The sequence below is a fragment of the Mya arenaria genome, chromosome 13 (assembly GCF_026914265.1).
Source record: "Mya arenaria isolate MELC-2E11 chromosome 13, ASM2691426v1".
In the NCBI taxonomy this organism is placed as follows: Eukaryota; Metazoa; Mollusca; class Bivalvia; order Myida; family Myidae; genus Mya; species Mya arenaria.
In genome coordinates this window covers 24,691,887-24,711,651 of record NC_069134.1, presented here as the reverse complement: position 1 = coordinate 24,711,651, position 19,765 = coordinate 24,691,887, and the positions used below count along the sequence as shown (strand labels likewise).

The 19,765-nt window shown below is 33.6% G+C and overlaps 2 protein-coding genes across 3 annotated transcripts; both read left to right on the top strand.

Moving 5' to 3' along the window:
* Window positions 1–85: 85 nt before the first annotated feature.
* LOC128213741 (uncharacterized) lies at window positions 86–11,424 on the top strand. Its single transcript, XM_052919774.1, has 5 exons — window positions 86–157; window positions 494–528; window positions 3,492–3,566; window positions 8,224–8,395; window positions 8,669–11,424. The coding sequence occupies exons 1-5, from the start codon at window positions 91–93 to the stop codon at window positions 9,349–9,351; spliced, it is 1,032 nt and encodes a 343-aa protein (XP_052775734.1). The 5' UTR covers window positions 86–90; the 3' UTR covers window positions 9,352–11,424.
* A 3,713-nt stretch (window positions 11,425–15,137) lies between these two features.
* LOC128213263 (uncharacterized) lies at window positions 15,138–19,743 on the top strand. 2 transcript variants are annotated; one of them, XM_052918848.1, is made up of 2 exons: window positions 15,138–15,531; window positions 17,775–19,743. In XM_052918848.1, exon 2 carries the CDS (start codon window positions 17,825–17,827, stop codon window positions 18,845–18,847), a length of 1,023 nt encoding a protein of 340 aa, XP_052774808.1. In that variant the 5' UTR covers window positions 15,138–15,531; window positions 17,775–17,824; the 3' UTR covers window positions 18,848–19,743. The 2 variants fall into 2 exon arrangements, with proteins under 2 accessions (XP_052774808.1, XP_052774809.1); XM_052918849.1 differs by lacking the exon at window positions 15,138–15,531 and adding an exon at window positions 16,842–17,442.
* Window positions 19,744–19,765: the final 22 nt, after the last annotated feature.

Below are 19,765 nucleotides of genomic sequence, written 5' to 3'. Positions count from 1 at the left end.
AATGGTATAAAACAAGAACAACTTTCCCAGAATTCTTTTCAGAAATCCGTCCATACAAGAATTCGAAAAAATGAATTGGGTCATGTAAAGATGGCCCGCAACGAAGAAAAACATGCAGGGAGACTGAACCGATTGTGGTTGAAGCAGTTAGACGAAGGTTGAAAACATTTTTTCTCTTTAATCATACATAAGTGTATCTAAAAAAATCCGTTCATAAAGATATTTATTTAATTTTGAATAGTTTGTGCAATTGTAACACTATGTCATATAAGTTCGCGATATACAAACTTTACAGCAGTAGATAAAAAAATCGACACCAAGCATCAGATAGTAATTACAACCCAAAATTAAAGAATCTAAAACAAATTAATCGGAAATTATAACCTTAATCAGTAAATGAATTGCACATTTGGCTTCTTTCCATAAAGATAAGATTGCCAGTAGGTACGCTATAGTCAATTTATTTTAAGCTTTTTATTATTTTTAATTTCAGAAAAAGAAAAGAAGAATCCTCCAAGACCAGGACTGGTATCTATATTTTTTACTTTCAAATGAGTAAAATCATATTCTGCAATAAATACAGTTTTAAACTTATATGAGCCTTATCTAAACTTACCTTTTGCCTTAGGCTTAGCTCGGCTATAATTATGGCTACCAGACAAATCGGCCCCTTACCAAATCTGCCCCTAGCTCAAACGGTTACCTTTTCGGCCCCTTACCAAATCGGCCCCATCCCGTAGACGTTTCGGCCCCTGATTACCGAGACGTTTCGGCCCTTATTTTTATTTTATTTTTTATATCTAAATACATTGTTTAAGTAAAAAACATGTAATTTCATTTTATTTTTTTAATAGACAAAGCTATATACATTCATACAAAGGTATAGATAAAAATAGATTTAAAGAAAATATCTGTACACTTGAAAACATATTTTTATTTTATTTCTAGATATAAGTAAAAAACATGTAATTTCATTTTTTTTTATTTTAAGAGACAAAGCTATATACATGCATACAAAGATATAGATAAAAATAGATTTAAAGAAAATATCTGTACACTTGAAAACATGTAAAGATTTATTCACGAGATATTTTTATAAGACGAAATAGAGTTGAAGAAGAAATGTTTAAACTTCATTTTTTTTTAAATAATCTTTAAATATTTTACATAACTATGTTGCTAATATTATGTATAATGACATGTCCATTGTCTAACATCAGTCTTGACCAAACACCTATCGCCCGCCGTAGATGGCACCAACATTTTTCAGGAACTCCTCGCAGGTGACCTTATGCGAATCGTATGAGTCCCACTCATCCATGATCCTGGCGTTGATGTTCCTGTAACGCTCTCGATACAAGTTATAAATTTTATGAAATTCAGTTATTTATATTCAAATCAGGTATATATAAGGATGAAAAAAAACTATTATTAATCTTATATTGAATACGTATGCAAAACCATACTGGCTTAAACGGTGATTTTAGACAGACGGTCTTATGGCGAATTGTCACATTCCACAGAGGTATCAGGCATTGAAATTGTGACACTTTGTGTTTACAAGCTTATAAATACGTCTACAAGGTTTGTTCCGACTTTCCCAACCGCTAATTCTCACACTTAGATTAATACCAAATATCTCTTCGCACCTCAAACAGAATATTATTTCACTTTTTATTACGTATATATTGTTTTACTCTTGATAAAATGCATTTGAACTATCAAGTTGTATCTTGTTTGCAATTCATATCTATAAAACAAACATTATTTCCTAATTATGTTTAGATAAAACACTAATTGTCAAAAATAATAATTAATAATTATTCTGGAGCAATAGTATACCATATAGATAACAAATTAATGGTTGAAATGTAAAGGCATTTTTAAAAAACGCAACACGTTTAAAACAAATGGTACCCACTTTTAGAAACGATTTAATATGTATACTTACGTTGTTTATATTACTCAAATCTTCTTCAATCAACTCTAAATAACATTAACAAATTAAAGACAATTATTCATTCACACGTCTTTGAATGTCTTTTTCACACCCACAACACTAACAGTTTGCCTTGCAAAAAAGAACGCATGGTTCAAAGACAAATTTTCTTTGAAGTCTTTAATGATCAATTAATAATTAACAGTTATAACAAATAAAATTTCTTAGATTTTCTAACATTTTATATTAAAAATCAGGGTTAATAGTTATTTAGATTTTAATCATATTTTTATATCAGTCATATCAATGTTTTTCATGCATATCTGTCTATTTTTAAATTTAAAGATTTTATTTACAACTTATTTACAGATCTCATTGACATTTATAAGACGACCTACAATGTTTTTCTTTATACTCAAGATAAAAAATAAAATAAAATTAAGGGGCCGAAATGTCTCTATTGAAAATCACTAAGGGGCCGAAACGTCGCGAGTCATTCTAATTAAGGGGACGAAATGGCAGGGCCGAAACGTCTTAGGGGCCGATTTGGTAGTAGGCCGATTTGGTAAGGGGCCGATTTGTCTTGCTCCCATAATTATTAACACCTTTTTCAATGTTTATCATATGTTATTTGACGTCAAGTAAACACTTGCTTTTTAAAAACAACATCTTATCATCTCGGAATGTTTCAACCAGACACTAACAAATGATCTTGCTGTTTCAAATTGTTCAAAGAGGGGTTGTGATGGCAATATATTAAAATATTTCTTTCTGATGGTAAATCTCAACTAGGCCAGAGTAATTAGTTCAAGCTGGGCCAATCAGCTAGGGCATTTTGTTCTAGTTAGTCTCATCAGCCATGGAAAATTGTTCAAGATGTTTCCTGGGTAGTTTGTTCAAGCTGGGTCCATCAACCAGGGTAAATTGTTCAAGCTGGGCCCATTGGCCAGATTGAATTGTTCAAGCTAGGCCCATCAGCCAGGGTATTTTGTTGTCTGTTGGCCAGGATAAATTGGTCAAGCTGGGTTCAACGGTCTTGATAAATTGTTCAAGCTGAATCCATCAGACAGGGTAAATTGTTCAATCTGGGTCTGTCAGCCAGGATTGGACCCTCCTTTGGACTTATTGTAACAATAAAGATTTATATGATAAAAGATATTCTTGTCTATATTTTTGGAACTAAGGCTTTGATCTTCATATGTAACATAAGTAAGTAGTCCTGTGCCAAGTTATTAAAGTCATGGTCTTTCGTTATCAGAAATTTGACCCCCCTGGTGCTTATTTACAGGTGAACACTACAATTCCCTTTATGATTTTGATCCTCTTATTATGATGTAAGGTTTGTTGGTTTGTAAAGTAATATTATTTGGTGTGTAAAGCATAATGTCTCAAGATTATATAATTACAATTATCCATATAATTCATATCAAAGTATATTCCAAATTACAATATGATTTATAAGTAAAACATACCAGTATTAAATTTATTTAGTAAAATGAGCGCATATATATTGATTGGCTTTCCTTCAAAATAAAAGTTGCCTGTCTTACAGGGATCTCTGAAAACAGCTGCTGAGGTGAAAAAATGGATCCCAAGTATAAAGAGAGATATTGACTTCTGTCTCAAGGTTTGTTGTTTTAGACAGTATCAGTTACTATTATACTAATCAACTTTAATTGATAATTATTCTATTTTTTTATAAAAAGTAAATAATGTTGCACATTCACATTTTATTATCATTGTAACATTTTTAACAGCATGCGTAGATTGTGATTGTAAATGTGTGATGATTTACCAGGTACTCTGTATGCCTTTTTTTCATTTTGTAAAGCCGTTTAATTATTTTAATGAGGCCTAAAAAAAAATATGTCTGTTTCCTGTAACATGCTGAAAAAAAGATGAGTCGGTAGGTAGGGATTTTTTTTTTTTTTTTTTTTTTTTTTTTTTTAAATGTCAGAATGATCCAATATTCAAGTTTATTTCAGGTGAATTATTTTAATAAGAATTCAGTGTGATATATAGATTCAATCTTTCTGCCACTTATAAGCTAAAACTGCTAGCTTGACAGCCATCAAAACATAAAATACATCATCATTGTAATAAATCAAGACTAAGTGATTTTTTCACATCTATATATATAGGTGAAGCTTGACAAAGAAACAGCATTGTTTATCAGTTATTTTTAGCCATGGTACATGTATTTCAGTTGTAGAATGCATCCTGTTGAAGGGCAAGCCATGGGTTCGACTCCCAGCGGTGGCAACATTATGTGCAATTTTGAGCATTGTCAGTATGTTCACCAGGGAAGCAGTTCATCTTTACACTTTGCAAATATAACCCAGTGAAAGAGTGAATCAAAGAACATTTAGACAATTTATTTTTGGCAAATGTTTTAAACAAAACTTTCAAAATGCATACATTTTCTAATAATAAAACATGATATTATTGCACACTATTTTAAGATAGACTGTGTAATAATATCAAGTTGTATTACAATTAAATGTACATGACAACTATTATAAAATAAAATGCTGTTACAACAAGAACAGGCAAGAATCTCCACAAAACATATATAAATCAATACTTCGATTGATAAATGACTAGAATCAATGACTAAACCATTTAACTCTTAGAGGCTGTCAGATTTGTACAGATCTTTGGGACCAGTGTAGACCCATGGTCTACGCTGTTCACTGCTTGGACACTTAAACCTTACCTGCTGACTCGACAGCAAACAGTGTAAAATAACAGATTGGACTGGAATATGTTTAAATAGACTAGAATCAGTATCAAAAAAGCTTAGACTGACTAGTAAAAAGTAATACCATTTTCTTTTTTAAATAGTAAAACAGCAAAACTAGTGCACGTACAGTACCTTAAATAGTTTCCACAACTTATTTTTTTTTAACAATTTTCAGTGTTTTAAAAGATCTGCTGTATTAGATCCACTTTTCATTCTGTAAAAATCTCAAGCACGATAATCAATGTAACTTTCAATAGAATACCTTGTTGTTTTTTCCTTTTCTGGACTTGACTGGACTACGGGGGTTAAAACATTCCCAGAGTCAAAACTTGGTAAAATATGTTCTGACTCTGACGAACATATTATTTAGTTAATGCATCTTCGTTATGTAATCCAGTGCATCCTTGTCAAATTCCAATATGCACCAGCGATTGTTTAGTTGCAACGACATCTTTCTTACTTTAACTTTCACTTTCAGGTTTATCTTTTTTTCCGGAAGTAAACAAAAACATTTAACGTTCGTATTGCCAGTATTGCAACATCGTATTTTTCATGAATGGCAAAACCAGAACAGTTTTGTTATAGAACCACGGACCTATAAACCAGTAGTGCGTTCAGTCAGGCGAGCGTTTACAAAACGCTCGCAAACGTTTTGTTTTGTATCCCTGTTGCAACGCAGCGCATACACATTAAGCGGGAAACCAAACAGCGAACGTTCGCCGCAAACATCTTTACTGAACGCGCTGCAGGTCCGTGATAGAACTAAACTATAACACTGACAACGATCTACGTAGTTCTCCTTTCACTTTCATTAAAATTGACAGGAAGTTAGCGTGCACCTGTTTTCCGTGCTTTTTAGACCATGTGGTATGAAAAATGTTTATTTTTCTGTTAACTCATTAAAAACTTAAAAGAATATTTTTTAATTAACTGGAGATATAATAAAAAAAAAAACTTAAAATAATTGAACAAAATATATCCTAGCATTGTTGTTTTTCAAAACCATTGCACTTAGCGAAAAAGCGGAAGGTATCCGTTAATTTGCATAATGGGCGGAGTTAATATTACGTCATTGAGTTTGAGTGCTGCTAATTGACAAGGTTACCGATCAGATTCCAGATCGATAATCACTTGTCACTTCGGGTGTAAATTGCTCTTGCGGGTTAAACAAACATTCAGATCATGCATTGAGGCTCCTTTCAGATGATACCGACTCTCACACCGAAATATCCCGTGTCAAAACTGATGCATATTACAAATGGATGATGCGTTGATTTCGGGTCATTTACGATTCCTGTGCGTCAAAACCCGGGAGCTCGGGTCAATTGAATGCCCTGCAGTTTAATGTCACAGCCATTAAGGTTTTTGCCATTGTTTCAACTTGCCAAACCGGAAACGTTTGTAACTATGCAACGATTCGGACACTACCAAAATATTTAAATTATCGTTGTCATCATAGGCCAGAGATCGCTAAAAATCTGACTTTTCGAATTTTGGGGCATAAAAAAATTGCGGTCGGCGGTAAAAAATTACGGTCGGTCGGGTTACAGGAAACAGACATATTTTTTTTTTAGGCCTGATGGTTCAGAACATTCTTTTGAATCCTTGATCAAATCATTAGAACATTTTTCAAAATGTTCAGGTCTAAACCTGAACACAAACAAATCCATAATTCTAAGAGTTGGTACGCTAAAAACAACAGCAATACAATATTGCAGATCTAAACCATTTATATGGACATCAGAATGCGCAACAGCATTAGGTATTACCTTTTACAACAATAAACAACTAACAATTGTCAAAAATACTAACAAAAAGCTTGTTGAGTTTCATAAAACACTGAAACAATGGGAACATAGGAAATTAACGTTAATGGGTAAAGTAACAGTTGTGAAAACGTATGCTCTACCAAAATTAATATACCCATTTACAGTTTCATCGAATCCAAGCAAACAATGTGTTGAACAAATTATAAGAGACATTTCCAAATTCCTGTGGGATAATAAACCAGAAAAAATAAGATATTTTGTATCAAAACTATGAAAAGGGTGGACTTAAACTTACAAATATTGCAGCTTTTATTGACTCTTTAAAAGCTGTTTGGGTTAAAAGATACCTGGATGACACTAATAAAAGTCAATGGAAATTATTTTTCACAAAAAAATGAAAATGTATGGAAATAATCTTATATTTGAAAGTGAAATGGATAAGTGTTTTATTAATAAAATGTCAGAAAACGGCACATTTTTGAATGATGTTCTCCAATCATGGAACAAAATAAAACAAATACACGACTCAAAATCAAAATTGCCAAAACAGTGATCTGGAATAACAAAAATATTCGTAATATAGGAAACACTATATTCTATAAAAAATGGTATGAAAAAGGCATAAAGTACTTTGAGCACATTTTTGATTATAGAACGAATACATTTTACAATTTTAATCAAATTGAATAATTATATGGCATACAAAGCTTTGATTTTATAAGATACCAAACCCTCATTAAATCAATCCCGATGGAAACGAGAATACAGCTTACCATACTAAAGATGGAATTAGCCACACTAACAACACATCATTCAAAGAAAAAGTTGTACAATCAAAGCAATCAAACAATTTTCTTTACTTAATATTACTTCAAACAACATTAACACCAACTTCAGAACTAAAATGGACAGAAACTTCATTTTGTCAAATCCATAGAACATCTATATTGGGAGTGCTATGAAACACAACAGTTGTGGAACAAATTAAATAATTTTATTGCCTCAACAACAATTAACATCGTAATCAATAAACGTGAGGCTTTATTGGGAATAGCATGTAAAAACAAATATAGTAAAGTTTGCAACTTCCTTATTGTTTTAATGAAATTTTATATAAACTCAACCAATAATAGACATCTATCCTTTAATGCATGTATGATGTATCTTAAATTAAGGATTAAAATAGAAGAGCAAATTGCTTTAAAAAACGATAAGTACCAAGCCCACAATAAAAAGTGGGAAATACTGAAACTAACATAATCAGTAAAAGACACAAATGGCCATAACGATTCATTTTTTTATTTTTTTATTTTTGTAATGTATGTATTTGTTTGATTATTTAACAAATATTAAATCTCTATTGTAGTTTTTACTTGTATGAATATCTAAGTGTAGGAGACATCACTGTCGTGTGTGTGTGTGTGTGTGTGTGTGTATGTTTGTGTGTGTGTGTGTGCGTCTGCGTGTGTGTGTGTGTGTGCGTGTGTGCGTCTGTGTGCGTGTGCGTGTGTGTGTGCTTAACCATACTGATAGAAAATGCATAGAAGGTTATATTATATAAAGATGAAGATAATGTGTTATTACTACTCTATGTGAAAATAAATGAGAAAAAAAGCTGTTTAATTGTACCGGTACATCAAATAAGCTCTCATAATTGACGATAGCATAAAAAATGCCTGGAAAAAACTTTTTATCCAAATATGTGTGTGAACTTCATATTTCATCACCACCTAACATGAACATAATTTTTAACGTACCGTAACTACTTTCAGCAATCACAAGTGACATGTTACCCACACCGAAAGTTGAGTGAGTTTTCGGAGAGGATTGAACAATTGACTAGAGAGTATCGCTCATATCTGCGGAAGTACAGAGAGCTTGAACCTGGCGAACAGCACACTCCGTGGACTGACAAACCCTACTCTAGGAAGCAGAAATATGCTGGTACAGCTGACTTATGCATACCCCAGGGAGTTGTTTGACAAATTGAACAAAAAAGCCTTCTTCTGATTTAGATTTACAATGATATTTTCTGGTGTGTATATTATAATATAGCCAAAATGTGATAGTCTGAATAAAATTATTGAATATGCCAATGATAATGAAGACATAATGTGTACATTTTAAAACCTGTGCACTTCAAAGCTCAATGAAAAAAACAAAATACCTGGTAAACACGACCGTTTACCACAAAGTTTATGATCTCCTGTTTTTCAGATTTTACACATATATGTACGGATGCTAGCGATACCCCATCCAAGAAGTCAAGGGATGAGTTTTCTCCCCTGGCTACTCCTGTCCTCGATGTCGAGGAGGCAGACTATTCCTACACACAGTTGGAGGGTCTCCACACACACACCTCACATACAGTCCCACTCCCAGTTGTCAACCTAGAGACTCAGGACAAACCACTGGACTTCAACCCCTTATTGCAACATAATGGAAATTATCTTCCACTAGCTTTTGAAAGACAAGAACAAGACTCTGTTATCTCTGCTGGTAAAGAAGTAAATAACTCGTTAATGGAGTATTGTGGAAATATCTTGCCATTAACGTTTGAAAGGCAAGGGACAAGTTGGTCTGCTATGTCTGATTGTAAAGATGAGAGAGCACAGTGTGCTTGTGTGTGTCATTTATATAAGCAATGTGGCAATGGAGTTGCATCGACTCAGGGAAAGTGTAAAAAAGATTGTGATGATTGTGATAAATGTTCTAGTAAAATGCCAGCAGAACATAGCAATATTCAACATACATGTGAGTCTTTGACAGAAAATGTGAGCAATAGTAATAAACAGCTGCTAGAATCACAAAATCAAAATAATGTGTTAAATTTACCATACTCAGACTCATCAAGCGAAGAAGATTGTGATGAAAACACTCTTCATACAGTGCAGTCTTAAAATACATGGCCTGGTTGATGATAAAGATGCTTTTTGTGTCGCCTGACTAGGCGGCATATAGGGGTTACTTATGTCGGTGGCAGCTGTGGTGGCGGTCGCGTCCTGTTTTCACTTGTCCGGGGCATATCGTGTAAACTATAAGGCCAGAGTTTTTATATCTTTAGATTTACGGGAGCGCCGTACCTAAATATTGCAAAACCCAAATAAAAATAAAATTAATTTTCGTAGTTTTATTTTTATTTTTTCCGACGAACGTTGCTCCAAGGTTAAGAAAAAAATAAAATTAGTGTTCTATAACCAATATCTCAGAACCAACTGGTGTACTAATTGTCATTCATTATCGGTCTTTTTACTGCACAAACCACGTAAACCAGTCGGAAATACGCGGGGAAACAGAACAGGTACCCGTTACCATAACAACGTCCTGTCAAAAGTGAAATTACTTTTTGTCATACCCCTTATTTCTCACAATTTCTGCAGCTATATAGAAATGTTTTACTACAAAAACGTTCCGATGTTTATGTTTCATTATTTAAATAAAACCGTGGTGAACTTAGAGCGTGTTTATTGTGATTTTTTTTGTAGATTCAGTATGTTGTTCGCGTTTCGTGGAATGATTGCGAAACTTCCGGTCAAAATAAGGAGACAGAAATTCGTGGGTTGTATTGTCTATTAAAAGTCGTTGGCGCACGTCGTATATTAACAAGGATGAATTGGATTACAGCGCAAAAATGTATAGCTTCTGGCAAACACAAACTGCAAAATGATATCGTGTTCATCATAGTCAAAATGGATATTTTTGTCTGAATTTGACTCTGGGGAGCATTGAAGTTTGAACACACTGCTTCAACATCACATATTTGAAGAGAAAAACACAAGGTATCGTGATATTCGTAGTTGTTAATTAGTTTAATAATGATTTAGTATTTAAATCGTTATAGAATACTGAAAATGATGTAATAATACCATAGTGTGTGTTTCCGATAAAACAGAAAAAAATCTGAACATAAGATATCTGGCAGTCAGTGCAAGAAGTCAAACTTATCTGTTGCTTATTGCCAACGGGCATACTGTGAAATCATTAATGTTCGTGGGGCATTAATGTTCGTGGTTTTCGTGGGTTGGGTGATCCACGAATTCAAGATCCCATGAAATATAAACCCTTTATTCACTTTTTCAATTGCCTTGTTACGTACATACTCTAGTATATTATTTACAGAGGTGGCAGTATACAGTGTTAAAAACTGTCTCACTGTATAACTTACGATCATAGCTGGAATTAGAAGGATATTTTTCAGGACTGATTCTAAAATCAGTTCTTAGACCTGGTTTTTTGAAACATATAACACTTGTAAAATTTATCTTAATGCTCCCGAATTTTCTTTGGTGAAGTACATAAATGTAGATTTTGACTGTCTGTGTATCCGTAAGCCCTGTCAAACTTTGAAGTGAAGAGGAATTTCCATCAGGGCTTCTACTAATTTGGTTATATTTTCTATATAAAAACCACATCACGATAAATTGTCACGGTGCTATTTCGTTAAAGACAGAAAAACACATTTGACCTCCTTATTATACCGTGTCTGAAACTGTGTTCAATGTTTGATTACTTCACAATGGAAAGGATATGCTTATATTGTGGGCAAAAGGTTAGAATTGGCCATTTAAACTTCTTTATTACACTGACATGTTTCATAAAATCCATGGGTTGATAATATATGCACCTCATATGCATAGATGCATTCGAACAAATATATACAATTAATTTCAATGAGCCCTTGAACTCACAGTGTTGAGGTCAATATTTTCAGTCATTAAAAGGATCTTTTAATTATGCTTTTGAAACTTTATGGTGATCTATCACCATTTTTTCAGCCTATGAAATAGCTGACACAAGTAAGGTGTGTTTTGTCTTCATGATATAAGAAGATTTAAAAAATAAAAAAAATCGGAGAAAAATCCGTTTTATTTTTATTTATTTCTCCTTTGGGACATTTTATGCATTTTATTTTTATTTTTATTTCCTCCTCCTTACCCAACTTTTTGAAAAATCTCCCGTAAATCTAAAGATAAAAAAACTCTGGCCTAAGTGGTATCAACTTGAAATTTATTATGTAGATAGATGCTTCGTTTGGTCCAGTGCATATCTTGTAAAATATAAGAGTTATCAACTTGAAACTTCATATGTAGATAGATCTCATGGAGGGCAAGTGCAGTGCACAATAACAGTAACTCTTGCTTTCTTAGTTTTAGAGTTCATGTAATTGCACTTTGTTAATTTTCATGCTTAAAGTTTTGACCGGGGCATATCTTGAAGAATATAAGAGGTATCAACTTGAAAGTTCATAGCTAGATAGATCTCATTGAGGGCAAGTGCAATGTAATAGAACTGTAACTCTTTCATCTATATGTTTAGAGTTATTGCCCTTTGTTAATTTTCAAGCTTAAATTTTGTCTGGGGCATATATCGTAAACTATAAGAGGTATCAACCTGAAACTTAATAGGTAGATAGATCTCATTGAGGGCAAGTGCAGTGCACAAGAACCGTAACTCTTGCTTACATATTTTTAGAGTAACTGCCCTTTGTTAATTTTCGTTGTTAATTTTTGTTGTTATCAAATACCACCTACACTTGAAAGTTAAATGGCAACCTCATTGTCTATAAATGAATAAAATGCCAATCTAACAGCTATAATGTCGACAGTAAATAATTCATCAGGCGACACATCCGACTCGCAGAGTTCTAGTTTTTGTAAGAGTGATTGGGCTTACAACTGCACACTCATAGAATGACTATTTTAATTACATTTTTTATTTTGTGTCTTGGATTTTGGAATGAGCCAATTTTTGTCTGGAAACTAGTGATACAAGACTAGCGACAAAAGATTGCAGTTTTTCATATTTATGTTTTATTGTTAAAAGTATTAATTTAGCTGTAAGGAAAATGAAATTATTAGCAGTGTGTTCCGAACAATTGAGCTCTGTTTTATAGTGAGTTATCTTTTATATCTGCATTGAAGGCATTTGATACAAAAATCAGCTGACTCTGAAACAAAAACTAAAAAAAAAGGGTTGTATCTGTCAATATGTGTAAGTGCAGCTTGAGGCATTTGTCTGTGATTATTTTGAATATATATGAGATTTATGTGTTGGCAATGAACAACTGTTAAAGAAATAAATATGTTATTTCAGTTCATTTCCTTTGTTTTTAATGTGAATGTGTTAAAAACACTTTCATGTATGTTAAAGTTAGATTTTTGGTAATATTGATTCAAAAAGTAGGCACACAGTCAAATATTAGAAACAAGGTTGTTAAGACACTATTTTCTATACAATATTCATAAAACCTAATCAGAATGTTTGAACTGTGAGGCATTAATGTTGCCATACATGGTTAAGTACTTGGGAAATGTATCAAGTTCTTTTTATGCCTTGTTAATACTCTTAAAAGTGACACTCTTATTCAAAATGAATACATACGGGCATTGTCATGCTCATGTCTACATTACAGTCTTTGTCTTGCTCATATCTATATTACAGTCTTTGTCTTGTTCATATCCATATAATTGTCTTTGTCTTGTTCATATCCATATAACGGTCTTTGTCTTGTTCTTATCAACATTACGGTCTTTGTCTTGCTAATCTCTAAATTATGGTCTTTGTCTTGCTCATATTTTCATAACAGTCTTTGTCTTGTTCATATCCATATTACAGTCTTTGTCTTGTTCATATCCATAATTATAACGGTCTTTGTCTTGTTCATATCCATATTACAGTCTTTGTCTTGTTCATATCCATATTACGGTCTTTGTCTTGTTCATATCCATAGTACGGTCTTTGTCTTGTTCATATCCATAGTACGGTCTTTGTCTTGTTCATATCCATAGTACGGTCTTGGTCTTGTTCATATCCATAGTACGGTCTTGGTCTTGTTCATATCCATATAAAGGTCTTTGTCTTGGTCATATCCATATTATGGTCTTTGTCTTGTTCATATCCATATTACGGTCTTTGTCTTGTACATATCCATATTACGGTCTTTGTCTTGTTCATATCAATATTACGGTCTTTGTCTTGTTCATATCAATATTACGGTCTTTGTCTTGTTCATATCCATATTACGGTCTTTGTCTTGTTCATATCCATATAACGGTCTTTGTCTTGTTCATATCCATAGAAAGGTCTTTTTCTTGTTCATATATACATAAAAGTATTTTTTGTTCATATTTACATTACGGTCTTTGTCTTGTTCATATCTACATTACGGTCTTTGTCTTGTTCATATCTACATTACGGTCTTCTTCCAGTGATATCTCAACAATGCCTGAACCTATGATCATCCAACTTGACATGGAAGTTGGACATGACCAGTAGATGACCCATATTAATTTTAGGAGTCATCGGGTCAAAGGTCAAGTTAAATGCGAAAATGTTTCGAGTGATAACACGACAAGGGCCTGCAACTATGGCCCTCAAACTTTACTTGGATTTGTGTCTGACCTTTAGATTACCCCTTATGATTTGAGTGGTCAAAGGTCAAGGTCACAGTGACCTTGAACGAAAAAAGCTTGTCTGTGTGATAACTTGTCAATGCCTGCACCCATGGCCCTCAAACTTGACATTTAGGTTTTTGGTGACCAGCTGAAGACTCCTATGGATTTTGAGGTCATAGAGTCAAAGGTCTTGGTCATAACACACTCTATCCTCACACTTTGAATGGTCATAATCTTAAAACTGCCTCAACGGCATCCAATGTCAGTGACAAATCAGCTGTCATTTCGGTCCATGCAAATTTCATTAAATTGTCCATATACTCCTGACAACATGGCGCTCATGGGGGGGGGGGGGGGCATAATGTTTGACAATAATCTCTTGTTCTTATCTACATTACGGTCTTTGTCTTGCTCATGTCTGCATTATGGTCTTTGTCTTGCTCATGTCTACATAACGGTCTTTCTCTTGTTCATATCTACATTACAGTCTTTGTCTTGCACATGTCTACATTACGGTCTTTGTCTTGTTTTGTGCACATTACGGTCTTTGTCTTGTTCTTATGCAAATTACGGTCTTTGTCTTGTTCTTATGCACATTACGGTCTTTCTCTTGTTCATATCTACAGAATGTCCTTTGTTTTATTCCTATGTTCAGTTCGGTCTGTGTCTCATTCTTATTTACAGTCTTTTGAAATCTGGCCCCTACATTCAGGCTATGGTACTCAGATGAGCCAGATAAGGCCTTCATAGCTTTCTTGTTTGATTGTTACATAATCGTTATACTTAAGACGTCAATTCACGAGTTTCCGTTCTAGTCGCAATGTAAAAGGCTACAGATCGAAGATATTAACTTTTTTTCAACGTTCAATGTTTTGTTCGGTGTAAGCTGTAATATTGATTGAAATCCATCACTTCCGCACACATGTAATAATTCATTTGTTAAAGTATTTTGTTGAATGGCTACCAGTTTGTGTAGATTAACAAAATTTAAAGAATAAAAGAAAAACGACAACAGTTCACTTGTCTTGAGCGTATCTAGAGACATAAGCGTGTGCATGACCGTTGACGTCAGTTAGAAAAAGTGAAAGTACAGTGACTAATTACAATCAATAGTATAAATAAGGGGGAGTGAGACGACCTCGAACAAGATACTTTCTAAAAAAATCAAAAAAATCTTCTACTGACAAAAGAGGGGAAATTTGACACCTCTTTTCAATTACTAAAATGAAATTTAATGTTTATAATGAAAACCAATCAACCGAGCGGTGGTAATGAATTATATGCATTCTATATGGTGACTACAGAGAACATTTGGCTTTTTAAATGCCTATACAATATGTTTGCAATGGCTTTTATCACACGCCATTAATAAATGAATGTACGATTTTCATGTATTTTACGGCGTTTTATTGTTCATTTTGAGAAAATCTTTAAGTAAAATATTCATTATCGGAAAGCTATCAATGTAAAGGCAGTGATCTTATTCACACAAAGAATTGAAAAGAATTTCGGCAGTTCAAACAGAAATTATATACGGTTTGATTCAACCCAAGGCGTCACGGCGGCTTTACCATCTTAACAGGACTTTATAAAGTTAAAGTCTTTGGATGTTCTCTTATTTTGTAATAAAATGGAACATATGTTGGAATATAAGATACCATGGATGTAAAATAGTTTAAATATTTGGTAAGTTGTCATTTTAAACGTTGTGTTCTTCTATCGGGTATTGGGAATATATACATTACATCACGCTATGCCTAAATTCCGTACATTGACTTCGATATTACGAAATATTATTTTGTCAATTACTCTTAACAGAGTTTTTTTTAATTCTTTGGAGTATATCTGTATTATATTTTTCTGTATATAATATTCAAACACTATAAAGTAAATGGTTGATATTGTATATGGTTATGTTTAGTATAGCCTCTTACAATTCTTTAAAGAATGACCACATATCTTACGTCTGAACTATTTTATCTGATCTTTTTTCTGTTAATGTGAACGAGACTTAAATATACTGAGAACTATTGTCAATGTTTTCTGATCAATGTCTCAGTTCCGTGGCACTTCTCTAAATGTATGGGTAGTTCTATTCATCAAATGGTTCTAATTATACTTAATTAATCAATATCACCTTCAGAAAACAACACCATAACCTAAAAACAAATGTGATTTAAGAATATTCGTGTATTTCTCGCACTTGTAAGTTTTGACCACGTTCACAATCAAATTTCAACTTTATCAGGTACTTGTTCAATTCAAACAGTTTGGATATTGGTTTGTTTTTGGCATTTCAATAGAATATTTTCTTTTCATCTTAACCAGTGTTTTCAACCTTAATGAAACCAATATTGAAGTTTGTCCTGAACAAAACGAGTTCATTTCATCGAGGTATTTAAAAGTATATTTTTATTGATCTCTTTCGAGAATGAAATGGGTATATTTGATAGTGGATTGAAAGTTGACGTCAGAGACAGGACCAGTTCCTTGTCATCAAAAAGTGTTTGTATTAACGCCAGTTAAATTTAAGGCGACACTCGCACCGTTTCGACAACTTTTTTTTTAAATTTTGTCTTCGAATCGGCCAATTGTTGCGCAAAAGTCTGGAAACCAATGATATACGACTGCTGACAAAATATCAGATCATAATTTTTCATATTTACGTTCGAAAATTGATTTTTTATGGCAAAAAGCGTTACCGTAACGATTGAGATCTGTTCTATCGTGAATTATCCTATATGACTAAATTGAAGGCATTAAGGCCAATAACGGTGATTCGGGAACATTTTTTTTAATGTAAAAACTGTCAATCTGTGAAAGTGCAACTTTAAAGTTGCACTCTTACTCCCAAATAATATTTACCAACATTGATAGAATTGATTTAATATACCAAAAAGAATGAATAAATGTCGAAAAAAATTGTTCTTATGAAAGGTACCGAGTTTAATTTGAAAGATATGTGCAGAAAACTACCCTTTGAGACGCTGGTAGATCACAGTTAATCTTTTAGCATTCACCAGTCATTTATTTTTTTGCGTTTTCAGCTTTCAAATACACGGTTACAATCTTGTTATCAGTAATTAATATTTTCCATAAATGCGTTATTTAATAAGTAGTTAATGGTTTATACATGTGTGTATTGATTTTGAATAAGAGTGTCACTTTAAGACTACAGGTTTAAGCAACTTGCAATTCAGTGGGTATTCTATGGTGTAATGTGCAGTTGTAATCTTTACGATTATCAAGGCGGTAGAGATCTTGACATATTTTTGACTTGTTATGGTATACCACGCCATTACTTCAAGATGGTTTATCAATAAACAAACATAAGAAATATAGTTTTGCATATCGATCAAAGTTATGTATATACAAAGTAATCAATCGATCTTTTCTTAAATCTTCATACTAAGCTTTCAAAACGGAAGGTTTGGTTTGATTAAAATACATATACCATTCACTTGAATGGTCAAACACTTTACGACGAGTTTAAATAAGAGGAATTTTAATTTTGTGTTATCAGTTGGAATATCAGATTTGGCAAACAACTGCCTGAACTGTGAAAGTGTTTAGACAGTGTCAAGATTCAATAAGAAAGTATATAAGTTTTGTTTAACCTTCGTATTTCAATCATATTTTTTTTAAGTCGACAAAGATTAATTGTAATAGATGAACTATTTATTAATAAAAAAACAGCTGCTTGTTAACAATCTGATGCAAGCAAGTAATTTATTACACGTTATCTGGAAACACATTGCATGCACAGTGGTTTATCAAATTGAAATGTTGATTCTAACTTTAAATAACAATATTATCACCAAAATGATTTGAAATTTAAATGCGCATTTCATTAATTTAACATATTTTATACATTAATCCTGTTTATAAATGTGCATTAAACATGATATCTTGTACTTTTCCATCTTCAGAATGACTGGCACCACACAATCGATTCCAACCGTCATAGAAAGACGCCAATATGCCGTTGCGGACATTACTCGGTTATGAGCCGCGAAGCGTAAGTCGTCAAGACTACGGTGGACGTTTCGTATCAATGACGCCAGCGCGTGGCGTCATGGCAACAAAGAAGAACAGATACCAAGCACCAATGGCACGTGTTCAGAAGCTGCCACCTATTGATGAAGAGGGCTCGGGTGGCAGGCTCTCGGTGCCTCGCCGGCGTCAACAAGCGCTAATTCACAGAGTTCCCCGGAACGTGTTCGGCGGCGATGATGATGATGATGACGGTGAGAAGTTTTTTTCCCGTCCGTCACCAATGAAGAGCATACCTGTTGTACCGGTTCAGCCGATGCGGAGAGTAAAGACGCCAACGACGCCTCCCGAAACTCCGAAACCTAAAAAGGAGGTGTTCAAAATGCAAATGACGTCACATTTGACGCCGAAAGACGTTAATCATACGTTAGTGGATGGACTTGTCGCTGACTATTTACATTATTCTAGATACGGACATGTCATTCCTGTGTACGAGGGCTCCAGTGTGACCACATGTCCATGTTGTACGGACAGAAACAGGCAAAATGTGCGCACACTGCTTGGGTTTCCAAAGAACGTAGCTGACAATACACCAGCGTTAGCGCCGACAAGATACGACAAAAAGGCAAATGTTAACGTTCCAACTAAGTATGATGATAAATCACGTATAAAGCAAGAGGAGGAGTTACAAGGAGATGGGACCGTGTTCCCTAATTCTATGTACGCCCATCTCCGACGTAAGAGAATCCAACGGAAAGAGCCGACTCCAGAAGAAACGCGTCGGAAGGAGCTAGCCCAGAGGTCACACAGACAGACCTGGATGAACTATCAGCCACTTCCGTACGCCACTAACTACTTGAACCCAGAGTTTAACCGCCCTTCTGAGGTGAACGCGTTATACGAATCAGACATTCGCAATCGGAACAACGCCACCAAGTATCAAGTGCTAGAAGCGGACACTAACTATGATACCGCCATGTCGAAACTCGGAACATACAGTAGATATTGATGTTCAACGACAAAGCGGTCCTGGTGATCGTTATTTAGTGTTAACTGAATTATAAATGTGTCTGAAGAAGAAGTATGCTACTGCTGTTTATCACGCTTTCCAAACTACACTTGTTTCGACTGTATTTGATTCCTGTACATATATCCTGAAGACATGCTCTGGGTCGTATCCATAAAAAGTTTTAAGTCAGTCTTTAACTTAAGTCAAATTCTTATTTTGTATTATCAAATTAAAAGAAAAATATAAATGATTTGAATATAATAGTATGTTTATTTGATAACATCAATAAAAATAAGGCATTTCAGATAGTTTTAAGCTTTTATATGAAATATCCAGTGAGATACTTAACGTGGGAAAATGACTTCAGTAAGGAAATGAGGTAAGATGTTTTATGAATAGCCGGCTCTGCTAGGTTTTCTTCATGAAGCGCCTTATTGAACATTTTCAACTTCGTGAAAGTTTTCAAAAGTTAAACAACGTATATTTTAAATACCATATATTGTTCATCATATTATACATATGCCTTTGTTAGGGTCTATTCAATTCTTGCATATTTTCAATTTTTTAGTATGAATGCATTTTAGTTGTTATTGTTTTTAAATTCAAGTTATGAAAAAGCTTTACTTCACTAAGTTGATTTTTTTTTTCATTTTCACTAAGAGGTTTAATGAATACGGCACCTGTACATTTTGGCTCCACGAAGTTTGCCATTTGTGTGTCAACCAAGGATTATCTTAATCTCTTTTTGTCATTAAGATCGAACCGTAAGTGCTACAGGGAATTTTCACCGAATTAATGGAGAATTTTGTGGATCTCTCCATTCTGTTATATTGTTTATGTATAACATGATTGTATTTAAATATGAATGTTACAACAAATACACAATTCTCAATTTAGTTCGTGTCGCTTGTTGTATGA

Coding starts and splice junctions, on each gene's coding strand:
- LOC128213741 (XM_052919774.1), top strand. CDS start 91: ATGGCCCGCAACGAAGAAAAACATGCAGGGAGACTGAACCGATTGTGG. Junction 158..493: donor GTTGAAGCAGTTAGACGAAG/GTTGAAAACATT, acceptor TTTTAATTTCAG/AAAAAGAAAAGAAGAATCCT. Junction 3,567..8,223: donor ATATTGACTTCTGTCTCAAG/GTTTGTTGTTTT, acceptor AACTACTTTCAG/CAATCACAAGTGACATGTTA.
- LOC128213263 (XM_052918848.1), top strand. CDS start 17,825: ATGCCGTTGCGGACATTACTCGGTTATGAGCCGCGAAGCGTAAGTCGT.